Source organism: Oryx dammah, unplaced genomic scaffold, assembly GCF_014754425.2.
Source record: "Oryx dammah isolate SB20612 unplaced genomic scaffold, SCBI_Odam_1.1 HiC_scaffold_9, whole genome shotgun sequence".
Taxonomy (NCBI): Eukaryota; Metazoa; Chordata; class Mammalia; order Artiodactyla; family Bovidae; genus Oryx; species Oryx dammah.
Genome location: NW_024070193.1, coordinates 12090234 through 12105126, shown reverse-complemented (window position 1 = coordinate 12105126; position 14893 = coordinate 12090234). Strand labels below are relative to the sequence as shown.

At 54.9% G+C, this 14893-nt stretch overlaps 1 protein-coding gene across 3 annotated transcripts in view; it reads right to left on the bottom strand.

Annotated features, from left to right (window-relative positions):
• Positions 1–952: 952 nt before the first annotated feature.
• The window catches only part of NISCH (nischarin), a 60571-nt gene continuing 46630 nt past the window's right edge, over positions 953–14893 (bottom strand). For 2 of the 3 annotated variants that reach the window (XM_040247135.1, XM_040247136.1), the window contains exons 16-21: positions 6984–8381; positions 4713–5073; positions 4184–4340; positions 3591–3719; positions 2908–3069; positions 953–2185 (exon numbers count right to left, since the gene is read on the bottom strand). In XM_040247135.1, coding sequence (XP_040103069.1) covers positions 1575–2185; positions 2908–3069; positions 3591–3719; positions 4184–4340; positions 4713–5073; positions 6984–8381 — 2818 coding nt within the window. In that variant the 3' untranslated portion in view covers positions 953–1574. The remainder of the gene's footprint in view (positions 2186–2907; positions 3070–3590; positions 3720–4183; positions 4341–4712; positions 5074–6983; positions 8382–14893) is intronic. The other variant, XM_040247137.1, reaches the window with a different exon arrangement.

Below are 14893 nucleotides of genomic sequence, written 5' to 3'. Positions count from 1 at the left end.
CTCCATTTATGGACGATGTAACCAATGAAGACCAACGGAGAAGCCTTGGCACTGACCCCTCCTGTACCAGCTGAGAGGCTATGGGGCTCATCTTTGACATCTGGCTGAGGGGAGGTGAAAGGGGAGACCCTCGCCTTGGTGGCTGCCCCCATCTGCCAGAGCCTTCCTGAGAGTCATGGGCCCTCCAGGCGAGGATTCCCCACTCTGCTGCACCAGGAAAAACCGAGGCGAGGCAGGCCTGGGAGCCAGGCTGACCCCTCCTCCACTGCCCAGCGCTGCTCGTCCCGAACGGTCCTGCAACCTCAGGACCCAAGGCTCCTGACGGGGCCAGGATGAGGGAGAGGCAAGCAGGCCTCAGAAGCCCTGCTGCAGGGCAGGAACAGGTTGTGGAAGGACGGGGCACAGGGGCTGGCTCCCAAAGAAACCTCACATCCTACCTCGGCAGGGCTCCCTGAAGCAAACCATCTCTCAGGAGAGGAGCCCACATGGACAGCACGGGGCCCTCCTCCCCGCTATCCAGCACTGGGGTTACCTCCTCTGCAGGCCATCTTGGTGAGACCCCTAGACCCCACAGAGAGCTGTCCCAGACTCCAGGCCTGACCCTCACAGCAGGCGGGGGGTGACATTCCAGACCTGCGGGAGCAGGGCAGCAGCCCGGGTACCAGGGGCTCCTAAGGAGCTTCCGGTTTGCCCTGAGGCTCCTGGTTTAGCCACAGCCCAGCAGGGCCCTGTCCAAAGAGCCCCTTCTACCTCCCCTGTCCCGGGCCGCTCGGAAACCAGTACCCGCCCGCGAGAGCCGCTCCCTTTGGTCCCTTGCAGCCTCCTCCCTGCTCCGTTCCCCCAGCAGCTCACCTTCTTGTGTCTCTAAAGCACCTTCTCTCCCTCAGGCCAACCGTGCCCTGCACCAACGCCCTGCTGGGACCCCAGTGGCCCTTGAAATAAAAGACCCAGACTGTGTCAAACTTGGCTTTACTGGAATAGAGAAAACACGCGACAGGACTCACACTCGGTGCCAGCAGCTCCAGGTCCCCTGCCCCCAGCCCTCAGCCCAAGGCCCGGCAGCCTCCTGCCAGGGGCTCTGCCACTAGTCCGGACCAGGAGGGGCCTCCCTTCTGGAAACCTGCGGGGGTTGGGAGCTTGCAATGCGCATTTCGCTGCCGGCTTCGGAACTAGCAGCAGATGTCCACAACGACAGCGACAGCCACAGCGACAGCCACGAGACTGGACTTGACATCTCAGGCAAGGACGCGGAGAAGAACAAAGCAGAGCCACGCGCCACCGGCCAACAGCAGCCTCACGGCAGGAGACGCTGCACTGGTGGGCCCGGCCACGCGGCACGAGCGGCAGGCGACAGGTCCGCAGGGCGCCGGCAGCCTGCGGAGCCGGCGCCTCCACTCCCGAGGCCGGGGAGAACCGGCTGAACGCACGTGTCCACACTCTCTGGGAGGATGGTCAAACAAAGGTACCGCAAGAGAGCACAGCTTAAAACCAGCGAAGATGCCTGCTTCCCGGCCCTGGGTAGACACCAGGCCAGACACGGCGGGCAGCAAGGGCCGGCTGTCACCCAGGCGAGCCTAGCCGGTGAGCTCCACGGGCAGCTCCCGGCCGCACAGGGCCTCCCACTGGCGGGCCAACAGCGAGATGAGCCTCTCTCGGCTCTCAGCGCTGGGGACAAACACCTGCCACTGGACCTCACGGCCCTGGCTGCCTCTGGCTGGGCCGCCCGGCACCGCCCCAAAGTGGTCCAGGGTGACGCTGCCCATGAGGTCGTGGCCCTGCACGTCATCGAAGACCAGGGTGAGGGCCTGTGGGTATGTCTGGTAGCCCATGAGCACGCGGTCCAGGTCCCGGACGCGGCGCCCATCATCCAGCCGGTACCGGTCCCTCTGTGGCGGCTCCTTGGCGAACTCGGGCAGTGGGTAGTGGACAAAGTCCTCGTCCAGGAGGAAGATCTCGGCGCTGGTGAGCAAGAGCGTTTTGGGGCGCAGCAAGCCCCTGTAGCGCCCCGGCTGCGGCGAGCCCACCTGGAAGGCCTGCACGCACAGCAGGATGCTGAGGGCCGGCGCCTTCTCCAGGGCAGCCATCTTCTGGGCCACAGTGAACGTCAGGTCTCCAACCTCCTCCTCACTGGGGTAGGTGAACTTGACGCGGCTCGAGTGGATCAGCTCATAGTTCTCCATCTTTCCTGAAGAGAGAGATGCCACCAGGGCTGCAGGCTGGAACTGGCCTGCGGTGGTGCTGGGCTCACCAGCAGCCCCAAGCCCCCCAGAGACGGCAGCATGAGTCACGTGACCGTCAGAAGTGGCAGAGAGTGATCCAAGCCCCCCTGCTCAGCCTGAGACCCTCAGGCCAGCAGCGCAGAGCAGGGCAGACACGAAATGCACCTGCTGAATGGCTGTGGGTTTGCCGGGATAGAGACTCTGCCGTGGAAAAGTCCATGCAGGGCTTCCTCGGTGGTCCAGTGGTTCAGAAACCGCTTTGCAATAATGCAAGGGACACTGGTTTGACTCTGGTTCAGGAAGATTGATTCCACATGCCGTGGAGCCTGGGGCCACAGCTACAGAGCCTGTGCTCTAGAGCCCACGAGCCACAATTACTGAGCCCACACACACTGCCACTACGGAAGCCCACCCAACAAGCACCCATGCTGCACAGCAAGAGGAGCCACGGCAACGGGCAGCCCGCACACCACGACAGGGAGGAGCCTCTGCTCACCACGACTAGGGAAAGCCTGCACGCAGCACCAAAGATCCATGAGAGCCAGAAAAGAAAAGCCATGGGAAATTCTAGCTGACTAAGCAGGAAAAGAGAGCTAGAAGCAGAGGGCTGCTGTGGCATAGAGATGCTGTCCTGGGGCCTGCTATAGCCCTCAGGGTCGGCCAGGAGACTTGAGCTGGGTGGGGGTACCTGTGGTCTTGTTTCCAAACTCAGAATAGAAGTCTTTGTCCACAGGCTCAGGTGAGGGTGTGCGTTCCAGCAAGGAGAGCACAGCCATGAGGTGCTGAAGGAAGCAGTGTGTCAGGTAGCTGTCCCGTGTCAAGCAGGTAACCACCTGCGCCGGGCAGGAGCCTGCGAGAGAAGGGGACAGGCATGACCGCAGGTCGCCGCTGCCCCGGCCCCACCCTTGCGTCTTCTCTAGTCTCCAGCAGGTCAGCCTGGACCTGAGGGCCACAGAGCTGGGGCAGGAACGCGCATGGGGGGCACATCACGGGGCCTGGGGAGATGGCCGCTCCTCAGGCCGGAAGGGCTGTGACATTTTTCTGGAAGGGGATACAGAGGCATTAGGGAAAGAGCTTAGCTTTCTCTCTTCAGGAAGTATGAGTCAGACACATCCTGCCCGGGAGCCCAGGGCCCACTCTGCCCGCCCGCCCAGCACTTTGCCGCCTCGGTCCCTGGCCTCCTGCTCCAAGTCCTGGGGCTGAGTCCTGCTCTCTCAGCAGTTCCTGAAGCGGCTTCCTCCCGCTCTGGTGAACTGGCCTGTGAGCAGACAGATAACTCTGCCTGCAATAATGCATCCGCGTATGAAGGTGGAAGCCCGCTGGGTACACTGGCCTTCACCCAAAACAGGACAAAGCAGAGTGGCCACTCACCCGTTAGCCGGAAATACTGGTCGAAAAGCCCAACGTTGACTACCTGCAGGTCGCTGAGTTTCAAAACAAAGCACTGAGAGATGTGGAAGGGGCTGTTGTTGTAGTCGGTGTTTTTCTGATGCCAGAAATCTGTGAGGGAGAAAGGGACCGAATGTGGTGGTGGCCGCGCTGGGTGAGCACAAGGCTCCCAGGGACACAGCTGCCTGGAGCAGGAAAGGGTCCCCGTGATGGCCTGGCCCGCCGAGGAGCCACCACCACCTCTGGACACACAGGACCTCGTGGGAAATGCGTCCTACAGTCTGAGCTGAGCCTGGTGTGCTGGATACATCAGGAGGCTTAGGACAGCCCACTGGCTGAGGAACCCACCGAGGCCCCAAGGGGCAGAGGCTGCCCAGGCCCTCACGGGCCTGGCTGGGTGCGTTCATGCCTGGCCTCATATCCCTTGTGCCAGCTCCAGGAGGATAGTGCTGACATCACCCCCTCTTCCTCCGAGAAGACAGTCTCAGCCCCGTGCAGCCAAACCACTACTTCCTCAGGTCCCACGGGGGTCCAGAGACAGAAGCCCTCCCGTCCCCGCGAGCCCCAGTGCCCACCCTGCAGCGGCTCTGAGAAGTAGCGGCGGAGGCCGTCGTGCAGCACGAAGTACACGGCCTTGGTAGAGAGCAGCACGCAGGCTGTCACCTCCAGCCCCGGCGTCTGGTAGAACACCACCGATGACCACAGGAGGTGCCGCAGCTCCTCGTTTTCCACCTGGACACAGAGGGGCCAGTTGGGGCTGCAGGACAGCCCATGACCAGGGTGTGCAGCTCCTCCCCCAGGCTTCTGGGAAGGGGGCTCACGCCAGCCCCACCGGCTGGTGACCTGCTGCCCCGGGGGTGGCATGGGGCTCTACCGCGTCGAGGAGCGGGAGACAGTCTGCAGGGGGTCTGCCCAGGGACCAAGGCTAGGAATGGCCACAGTGGGAAGCAGTGACGGAGGGGACAACGGGCCAGGTCCTCCCTACTCAGGTCCTCAAAACCGTGAAGAGCTGAAGCTGGGGGAAAAGCCAGCATAGAGAAGGCTGAGAACCTGAGGCTGAGCCCAAGGCAGAGCCACCTTCCTCCACGGGTGTGCCAGCCCTACCTCGGCAATGCTGCTGTGAAAGAACTCGACCACGGCCCGTCCACGCAGGCTGGCGATGTGCCGGAGAGACGGGCAGGCGGGCAGGTGTGACGGGATCTGATTGTCCTCCGACGTGGACCGGATCAGGGCCTCACTTGGGTACTGTGCAGGTGCCTCTGCTGGGGCCAGGGCCTCCACTGAGGCCTCGGCCTCGGCCTCTGCAGGGACCTCCACTGGAACCAGGGCTGGCACTGAGGCCTCCACTGGAGCTGGGATCTTTGCTGGGCTTGGGGCTGAGGCCTCTCCTGGAGTGACAGCTGGGACCTCCACCAGGGCTGGGACTGCAGTCTCTGCTGGAGCTTCTTGGAGATTCTGGTCACTGCTACATATCCCGATTCCCCCAAGAAACACCATATTAACATGTGGGCCCCAAATGCAGACTCCTAGCCCATGTGTAACCTCAGCGTGTGGGGACTGCACGCACCACACACCACCTCTGGAGTCATCTGGGGATTTCATCTTGGTTCCTCATGGTAAGAGCAAAGGGAGAGGTGCCCAGGCCCCTTCTCTTGGGAGGGAGATGGGAAGACGGATCAAGGCTGAGACAGACAGATGTGACCCATGGGCTGAAAAATCATTCTGAAAAGGTGGTAAAAGTATCACCAATGCCACTCCAGAGTCCCAGAGTGGGGACCAGGGTGCCCAGGGCTGGGACCCTGGGGCACATGGAGTTGAGAAACAAAAACAACCTTTCCTCAGTCTGCCTTTGAGGCCTCCTCAGGTGTCCCAGGATCTCACCCCCCTTGGCCACCACTGCATGTGGCCACACGGGATTTTCCAACTGTTCTAAGCACCAGGTCCAAAAACGCTCAGGAAGAATCCTCGTGCATGCTGGGAGCCCCCCACAACCAGCCTACACACCCACAAGCCCAGGCTCGTGTCAGTGGGGAGTCCCGGACACTGTCCTCTCAATTGAACAGCTGTCTGTTGAGAGAGATCCCTGGGGCCCTGATCTCGCACAGGGCCAAATCCCCCCAAGCTTCCCAGGCTCTCTTCCTGTTGGCCTGGGGCAGACATGCTTCTGCTGGGGTGAAGCAGGGTGCCTGCTTTCTGTATGCAGTCCCCTCTGTGGGCAAGGTCCAGCCAGGTTTGGGGGTGGCAGGGAAACGGAGACAAGGTGTCACCATCTGAAGCCCCGTCATGGGGGCAGGGAGACAGAGAGACAGCCTTGCGAGGCCACCTCTGGCACAAGGGGCTCCCCAGTACCTGGAGGAATGAGGGGTCTCTACAGAGGGCACAGGACTTGAGCTGGGCATGAGGGGCCCCTGATTCAGCCAGGAAGAGGCTGGATGTCCTTTGGGAGCATCCATTGAGGGGTTGGGCTGGAGGGAAAAGGCAGGGCCTCTGAAATGCTGGGGTGAGGACAGGGTCTCCACTGTCCGCCAGGAACAAATGAAGGGCTTTCTTGTCCGGCTGGGGAAGCCCCATCACACATGAAGCTGGGGGAGCCACAGGGGAAAGGGGCGCCCTGAAGGGCACAGGGGCCCTCGTGAGCCCAAGGCAGGCAGGAACCACGAGTGGGACCACAGTTCCCCTCACAGGCCACTCTGCCCCAAGCCCAGGCAGCTCTGAGGGGAGCCAGGCTCAGCAGCAGGAGCAGGGCAAGAGGGGAAAGTGAGGAAGACGCACACAGGGCTGCGAACCCCTCCTCTCTGCGCCTCAGTCTCCCCAGGAAGAGCGGGAGCTCTGCATGGAGAGACCACCCCACTTACACACTCAGACCTTGCTGCTCTCAGTCAACAAGTGTGGGATTCACAAAATTACACAGGGTGGGCCCCTGAGCAACCCGGGTCCTCCTAGGAAGGAAGGAGTGTATGGCTCACCAAAGGGTAAGGCTTGAAGCTGGGGGTCAGAGGCAGGCCATGCCAGCAGCAGCTCCCCCAGCCCAGCTCAGAAAGCCAACCATGGGACTGGGAGCCCAGGGGCAAGGGTACATGGGTGATGTCTAGAGGCTGTGCTTGGGCCCAGCGGGGAGGGCCAGGCAAGGTGGGAGCAGAAGCCTGGAGGCCCAGCGACGCAGGGCTCTAAGTGGCAGAGAACTGGGCTAAGGCCCAGTGCCCTTCCACAGAGAAGGACCTCTTCTGAAGCCTGGGACATAAGGAGCAGCCCAGCACCAAGGCCGAGGGAGCCAAGGGCAGTGCTGACAGGGGTGAGAGGCTTGGGTGTGGTGAGCGGGGTGGTCTCAGCCAGCCCCCTGCTCCCTGGCCCCCAGCAGCCCGCACTCAGCCTCACCTGGCCCTGCCCTCGGCAGGCTGGCCATCCACGACAGGGCTCTGAGGCCTGCCCCCGGTTGCAGGGGTCTTGGCGATGACCACTGTCTTCAGATCCTGCAGCGAGGCCCGCAGCTGGTTGTAGATGCGCAGGAAGTGGAACTTCTCGTGGGGCAGCACGAAGATGGCGGTGACGAAGCGGTAGCCCACGAGCAGCTCGAGCACGTGGCCGTCCGCGAAGGCGCCCCGCGGCTGGGTGCAGCTGCGCGTGGGGTCCAGCAGCACAGTGGAGAGCGGCACGCGGCTGAGCTTGAAGCTGTTGCGGTTGCGGCAGTTGTGGGTGCCCCGGTTGGGCATGGGGTTGAAGTCGGCCTTGATGACGTTGAGGTGCTGGGGCGTGAGCAGCAGCCAGTAGGGGATGGCGGCAGACTTGACGGCCTCGGAGGGCGCGCAGCAGGAGCGCCGCACAGCCGAGCAGAGGGTGCAGCTGGCCCACTCGATGTTGCCCGAGTAGTCCCCGGCGGCCGTCTGCACCATGCGCTTGTCGCTGTAGACCAGGTAGACGGGGAAGCAGCCCTGGCTGCGCTCCTGGCAGCCGCCTGCCACCTTGTAGAAGGTGAGCAGCTGGCGCAGGAACTCCTGCAGGCTGGTGTGGCTGCCGTAGAGCACAGGGCTGCACAGCATGGCCATGTGCTGCGGGGCGAAGCAGGTGCGCAGGTCGGCATGGAACTCGTGCAGGTGGGCGGCGTCTGAGATGATGAAGAGCGTGTTCTCGCTGTGCCGCACCTTCAGCACCAGGCACAGCTCCGGCATGAGGAAGCCGAACTCGGTGAGGTCGCCGTGCGGGAAGCAGAACGCGAAGCGCAGCGAGGAGAGGACGTGCTGGCTGCTGCCCCGCGACTCCTGGTGCGGGATCTCGAAGACGGCGATGCCGCAGTCAGTGAGCACGAGGCAGGCGGCGAACTGGCGGATGCTGCCCTGCACGTGGATCAGGAAGCACCAGAGCACCTTGAGGATGCGAATATGCTCCAGCAGGAAGTCCTCGTCTGCGCCCAGCGCCCACTCCAGAGCCAGGCGCTCCTCCTCAGCCGCAGCCGCCTCCTCCTCCTCCTCCTCCTCCTCGCCTGGCCCACCCTCCTCCTCTTCCTCTGCATCTGGAGGCCCCATTTCGAAGTAGCGGTTCTCAGCAACGTCCTCCTCCTCCTCCTCATCTTCGCCCTGCTCCCCCTGGCCCTCCTCTCGCTGGTTGGCAGCTTCGATCCAAGCAGGGAGCTGCCGCTCGATAGCCTGCCGGATGAGCGTGCTCAGGCGCTGGATGAAGTCCTGGTTGGTGGCGGTGTAGCCAATGCAGGTGAAGGGCAGGAAGATGATCTGGCCGGACCCAGGCACCACCTGGACCTCTGGCTCCGCGTGCTCGGGGCTGTGCGGGGAGAGGCCAGGTCAGTGGCGTGCTGGGCTGGGATGCCCCCACCTCCCACATCCAGACTCTGCTGCTGTCCCCCTGGTCTCGAGGAACCAATGCATGGGTCTCACAAGCCTCCTAACCAGTCAAGGCTGCTCCTAGCCAGCACCCTGATAGGGAGCTGAAGTGCTGGAAGGCTGGAACAGCCACACTGCCAGGGCCTCAGACCACAGACATCCAGTGCAGTGCTGCCCACGGCATGAAGACGCCGCAGTCCTGTAGACACTGCCGCAAGCCCCAAAGGCAGTGGGCTAGCTTGACAACGGTTTCCTTCAGGGGAACCCCGTGACCTTGAGAGGGGCAGGGAGTGGGACAGGTGGGTCTGAGGACCTTCACATTTAAATTCAAGCTCCTCCCAAGTCAGGCAATCTACGTGAGAAAGAATTCAGAGTAGTAACAGTAAAAATGATTCAAAATCTCAGAAAAAGAATGGAGGCACAGACCAGGAGGATACAAGAAATGTTTAACAAAGAGACAGGAGAGGTTAAAAGAACAGAGATGAACAATACAATAAGTGAAACCAAAAATACACTAGAAAAAAGGCAAGCGCAGAGTAACTGAGGCAGAAGAATGAGTGAGTGAGCTGGAAGACAGAGAAGTGGAGATCACTGCCACAGCACAGAATAAAGTAAAAAGAATGAAGAGAAGTGAGAAATGTCTCAGAGACCTCTGGGACAACACTAAACACACCAACATCCACATCATAGGGTCCCAGCAGAAGAGAGACAAGGAAAGGGCCTGAGAAAATATGCGAAGAGATTATAGCCAAAAACGTCCCTAAAATGGGAAAGGAAACAGTCACTCAAGTCCAGGAAGTGCAGAGTTCCATACAGGATAAACCCAAGGAGGAACATGCTAAAACACATATTAGTCAAATTGACAAAAGTCAAATACAAAGAAAAAATATTAAAATCAAAAGGGAAAAGTAACAAACACCACACAAGGAAATCCCCATAAAGTTATCAGATGATTTTTCAGCAGAAACTGCAAGCCAGAAGAGGGTGGCAGAACATATTTAAAGTGACAAAAGGGATAAACCTACACCCAAGAATACTCTACCCGGCAAGGCTTTCATTCAGATTCAGAGAAATCAAAAGCTTTACAGATGGGCAAAAGGTAAGAGAATACAACACCACCAAACTAGCCTTACAACAAATGCTAAAGGAACTTCTGGGGGCAGGGGTGGGGGGCGGGGCAGATGGTAAATGGTAAGGAACACACCTGCCAACGCAGAGCTCGATCCCTGGGTCGGGAAGATCCCCTGGAGAAGGGCGTGGCAACCCACTCCAGTATTCTTGCCTGGAGAATCCCATGGACAGGGGAGCCTGGCAGGCTACAGTCCACAGGGTTGCAAAGAACTGGACACGACCAAAGCAACTTAGCATGCACACGCACGCGTACGCGCGCACACACGCCAGGGGATGTGGGGGTGGAGTGGCCAAAGCTAGAAACAAGAAAAGCAAATTGGAAAAGCTCAACAATAAAGGCAAACATAAAGTAATAGTAGGAAACCACCCCCACACAACTATCATATCAAAATCAGCAACCACAAGGGGAGTACAAATACAGGAAATCAGAATCACACTTGAACTCAAGAGACCAGCACCTTAACACAGCCTTGCGTAAAGACCGCTAGAGCAAAGTCTCAAGAGGGACTTTCTGGTGGTCCAACGGTTAAGAATCTCCCTTGCAGTGCAGAGGCCTCGGGTTTGACCCTCCTCGGGGAACTAGAATCCCACATTCCACACGGCAACTGAGCCCGAGCGCCACAGTGAAAGTCCCCACGCGCCACAGCCAGGCGGCCACAAGCTGCAGCGGGTGCAGCCAAAGTAGAAACACAGAAGAATCCAAACCTCACGGGAACTGCAAACCAAAAACCCGTAACAGATACACAAACAAAAAAAGCAAAAGGCAACTCAAACACAAGACTAAAGACAGTCATCGAAGCACAAGAGAACAAAAGACCAACGAAAACAAATCCTAATCAATTAGGAAAATGGCAACAGGAACATGTATTATCAATAATTACCTTAAATGTAAAATGTAAATTAAATAAATGCTCCAAACAAAAGGCAGAGACTGGCTGAATGGATACGAAACAAGACCCATATATATGCTGTCTACAAGAGACCCACTTCAGACTTAGGGACACATACAGACTGAAACTGAGAGGATAGAAAAAGATATTCCATGCAAATGGAAATCAAAAGAAAGCTGAAATAGCAGTATACATATCAGACAAAATAGACCTTAAAATAATGACTGTTACAAGAGATAAGGAAATGGGATTCCCCTGGTGGTCAAGTGGCTAACACTCTGCACTCTCAACACAGGGGGCTGGGGTTCGATCCCTGGTCAGGGAGTTAGATCCAACAGACAAAGAGCTCGTATGCTGCAACTAAAGATCACACAGACTACAGCAAAGATCAGAGAGTCCGATTCATAACTAAGGGCTGGTGTAGCCAAGTAAATACATAAATATTAAAAAGACAAGGAAGGACACTACATAATGATCAAGGGATCACTTCAAGAAGAAGATATAACAATTTCAAGTACATGTATGTACCCAGCACAGGAGCACCTCAGTATAAACATAAATGCTAAGAGCTTCCCTGGTGGCTCAGATGGTAAAGAAGGGGGAAGTCAACAGTGATACGGTAACAGCAGGGAGCTCAAGGGGCAGATCATGCAAACAGAAAATCAGCAAGGAAACACCAGCCCTAAAGCTACTTTAGGCGAGATCGACTTAACTAATATTTACAGGGCATTCCATTCAAAAAGAGCACGGACCTTCTTTTCAAGCACACATAGAACATTCTGCAGGATAGACTGTATCTTTGGCCACAAATCAAGCCTCAGTAAATTCAAGAAAACTGAAATCACATCGAGTGTCTTTTCCAACCACAATGCTGTAAGATTATAAATCAAATACAAGAAAAAGAAACAACTGAAAAACCCCACAAACATATGGAGGTTAAACAATGTTATGAAATAGCCAATGGATCACTGAAGAAATCAAACAGGAAATTAAAAACACCTAGAGACAAATGACAGTGAAACATGACAATCCAAAACCTGTGGGGTGCAGCAAAGCAGCTCTAAGAGGAAAGGTGACAGCAATACAGTCCTACCAAAGGACACAAGAAAAACCTCAGACAACCTAACTGTGGGGCTTCCCTGGCGGCCCAATGGTTAACCACCCACCTACCAACGCAGCGGACATGGGTTCAACCGCTGGTCCAGGAAGATCTCACGTGCCACAGAACAACTGAGCCTGTGTGCTGCAACTACTGAGCCTGAGCCCTAGAACCCATGCACCCCAACAAGAGAAGCCACAGCGATGGGAGCCCACTCACTGCAACTAGAGTAATCCCCACTCACTACAACTAGAGAAAGCCTGTGCACAGCAAAGACCCAGAACAGTCACAGTCACACACACACACACACACACGCCTGTGCCTAGCAAACATCCAGCACAATCACACACACACACACACACACACACACACAGCCCCTACAGGAACTAGAGAAAGAAGTTAGTAGAAGGAATGAAATTATATTGATCAGAGCAGAAATAAACGAAATAGAAATGAATAAAACAATAGGAAAGATCAATGAAACTAAAAGCCGATCCTATGAAAAGATGAACAAAATTAATAAACCTTTTTAATTCATTGGGAGAAAAGGAGAGGGCTCAAATTAATAAAACTAGAAGTGGAGACTTCTGTGGTGGTACAATGGATAAGAATCTGCCTGCCAGTGCAAGAGGACACTGGTCTGATCCCTTGTCCAGGAAGATTCCAGATGCCACGGAGAAACCGGGCCCATGCACAACCACTGAGCCCACGAGCAGCAAATACAAAGCCAGCACATGCTCCAGGGCCCACAAGCCACAACTACTGAGCTCGTGTGCGGCAACGACTGAAGCTGAGAGCCCTAGAGCCCACACGCAGCAGCTGCTGAGTCCACGTGCTGCGATGACTGAAGCCATGCACCTAGAGCCTGCGTGCAACAAGAGAGGCCACGGCAAGGACCGCAGTGAAGAGAAGTCCCGGCTCACCGAACCAGAGAAAGCACGTGTGCAACAACGAAGACAAAGAACCCCAAAATAAGTATTAAAAAAAAGTAGGCACAAAAAGGATGTTTCAACTAACACCACGGACATACCAAGTATTGTAAGAGTATGAGCAACTATGGGGGGCTTCCCTGGTAGCTCAGCTGGTCAAGAATCCGCCTGCAATGCAGGAGACCCAGGTTCAATTCCTGGGTCAGCAATATGCCCTGGAGAAGGGATAGGCTACCCACTCCAGTATTCCTGGGCTTCCCTGGTAGCTCAGACAGTAAAGAATCTGACTGCAATGCGAGAGAATGGGGTTCGATCCCTGGGTTGGGAAGATCCCCTGGAGACAGAAACAGCTACCCACTCCAGTATTCCTGCCTGGAGAATTCCATGGACAGAGGAGCCTGGCAGGCTACAGTACACGGAGTTGCCAAGAAGTAGATACAACTGAGTGACTGTCACAAGCAACCATACACCAATAAAATGGACAACCTAGAAGAAACGGACAAATTCTTAGAAAGGTACAACTTTTCAAGGCTGAACCAGGAAGAAATAGAAAATACAAACAGACCAATCACAAGTACTAAAATTGAAACTGATTCAAAAACTTCCAACAAACAAAAGTCCAAGACCAGATGGCTTCACAGGAGAATTTTATTAAACATTTACACAACAGTTAACACCTATCCATCTGATATTCTTCCAAAAAATTGCAGAAAAAGGAACACGCCCAAGCTCATTCTATGAGGCCACCATCACCCTGATACCAAAACCAAAGATATCACAAAAAAAGAAAATTATATAACTTCCTTGGTGGTCCACGGGTCAAGAATCCATCTTGCAATGTGGGGGACATAGATTCAATCCTTGGTAAGGGAACTAAGATCCCACATGCTGGAGCAACTAACCCCACGTACTGCCAATACTGAGCCTGCATGTTCTGGAGCTTGCACACAACTCGAGTCCATGAGCCACAGTGAAAGACCCTTCACAATGCAACAAAGATCGTGCGTGCTACAACCAAGATGTCACACAGCCAAATAAATGAATATTAAAAAAAGAAAAATTAAGGGCCAATAACCCAGAGGCAAAGAAAGACTCAACAAAACACTAGCAAACCAAGCCCAGGAACACAATAAAAGGTTCACACACCATGATCAAGTGGGATTTATTCCAGGGATGCAAAGGTTTTTCAATATAAACAAATCAACCAATGTGATACACCACATTAACAAATTGAAGAAAAAACCATATGATCATCTTAACAGATGTAGAAAAAGTTTTTGACAAAATCCCACACACATTTATGGTTTAAAAAGAAAAAAAAAAAAACTCTCTAGAAAGTGGGCACGGGGGGACTCTACCTCAACATAACAAAGACCGCATACAACAAACCCACAATTAACATCATTCTCAAAGGTGAAAAACTCAAAACATATCCTCCAAGATCTCCTGATGTGCACTCTTGCCAATTTGACTGAACATAGATCTGGAGAGTGTAGTCACAGCAATCAGAGAAGAAAAAAAAATAAAAGAAATCCAAATTGAAAAGAGAAAGTAATACTGTCACTGTTTGCAGATACACAGAAAATCCTACAGACACTACCAGAAAACTACGAGAGCTCATCAGTGAATCTGGTAAATTTGCAGGACACAAAATTAATACACAGAAATCTCTTGCATTCCTACACAGTAACAACGAAAGATCAGAAAAAAATTTTATTGGAGTATAACTGCTTCACAACGTTGTGTTAGTGGCTGTAGAATGAATAAATCAGTTATATATATATCCATATATCCTCTTCCTCATGGACCCCCCTCCCACCCCCAAGCCCACCCATCTAGGTCATCACAGAGGACCAAGCTGAGCTCCCCGGGCTATACAGCAGGTTCACACTAGCTTTCTTTTAAACGCTCTAGTATAAATATGTGAATCCTAACCTCTCAATTCATTCCACACTCCTCTTCCCGCCACCCCCAACATCCACATCTGTTTTCTACATCTGTGTCTCTAGTCCTGCCGGACAAATAGGTTCATCTGTACCATTCTTCTAGATTCCACATATATACATTAACATACAATATTTGTTTTTCTCTGACTTACTTCACTCTGTACATCTCCAAAACACAGAACAGCTCATGTAACTCAAAACCAAACAAACACACAAACTATGGATAAAGACCTAAATTGACCTCTCTCCAACAAAGACATACAGATGGCCAAGAGGCACATGGAAAGATGCTCAACGTCACTAACTGACAGAGAAATGCAAATCAAAACTACAATCAGGTGGGAATTTCTGGTGGCCCAGTGGTTACAAATCTGACTTGCAATGCAGGCAACGTGGGTTCAATCCCTGGGCCCACGTGTCATGGAGGAACTACACCCATGTGCCAAAACTACTGAGCC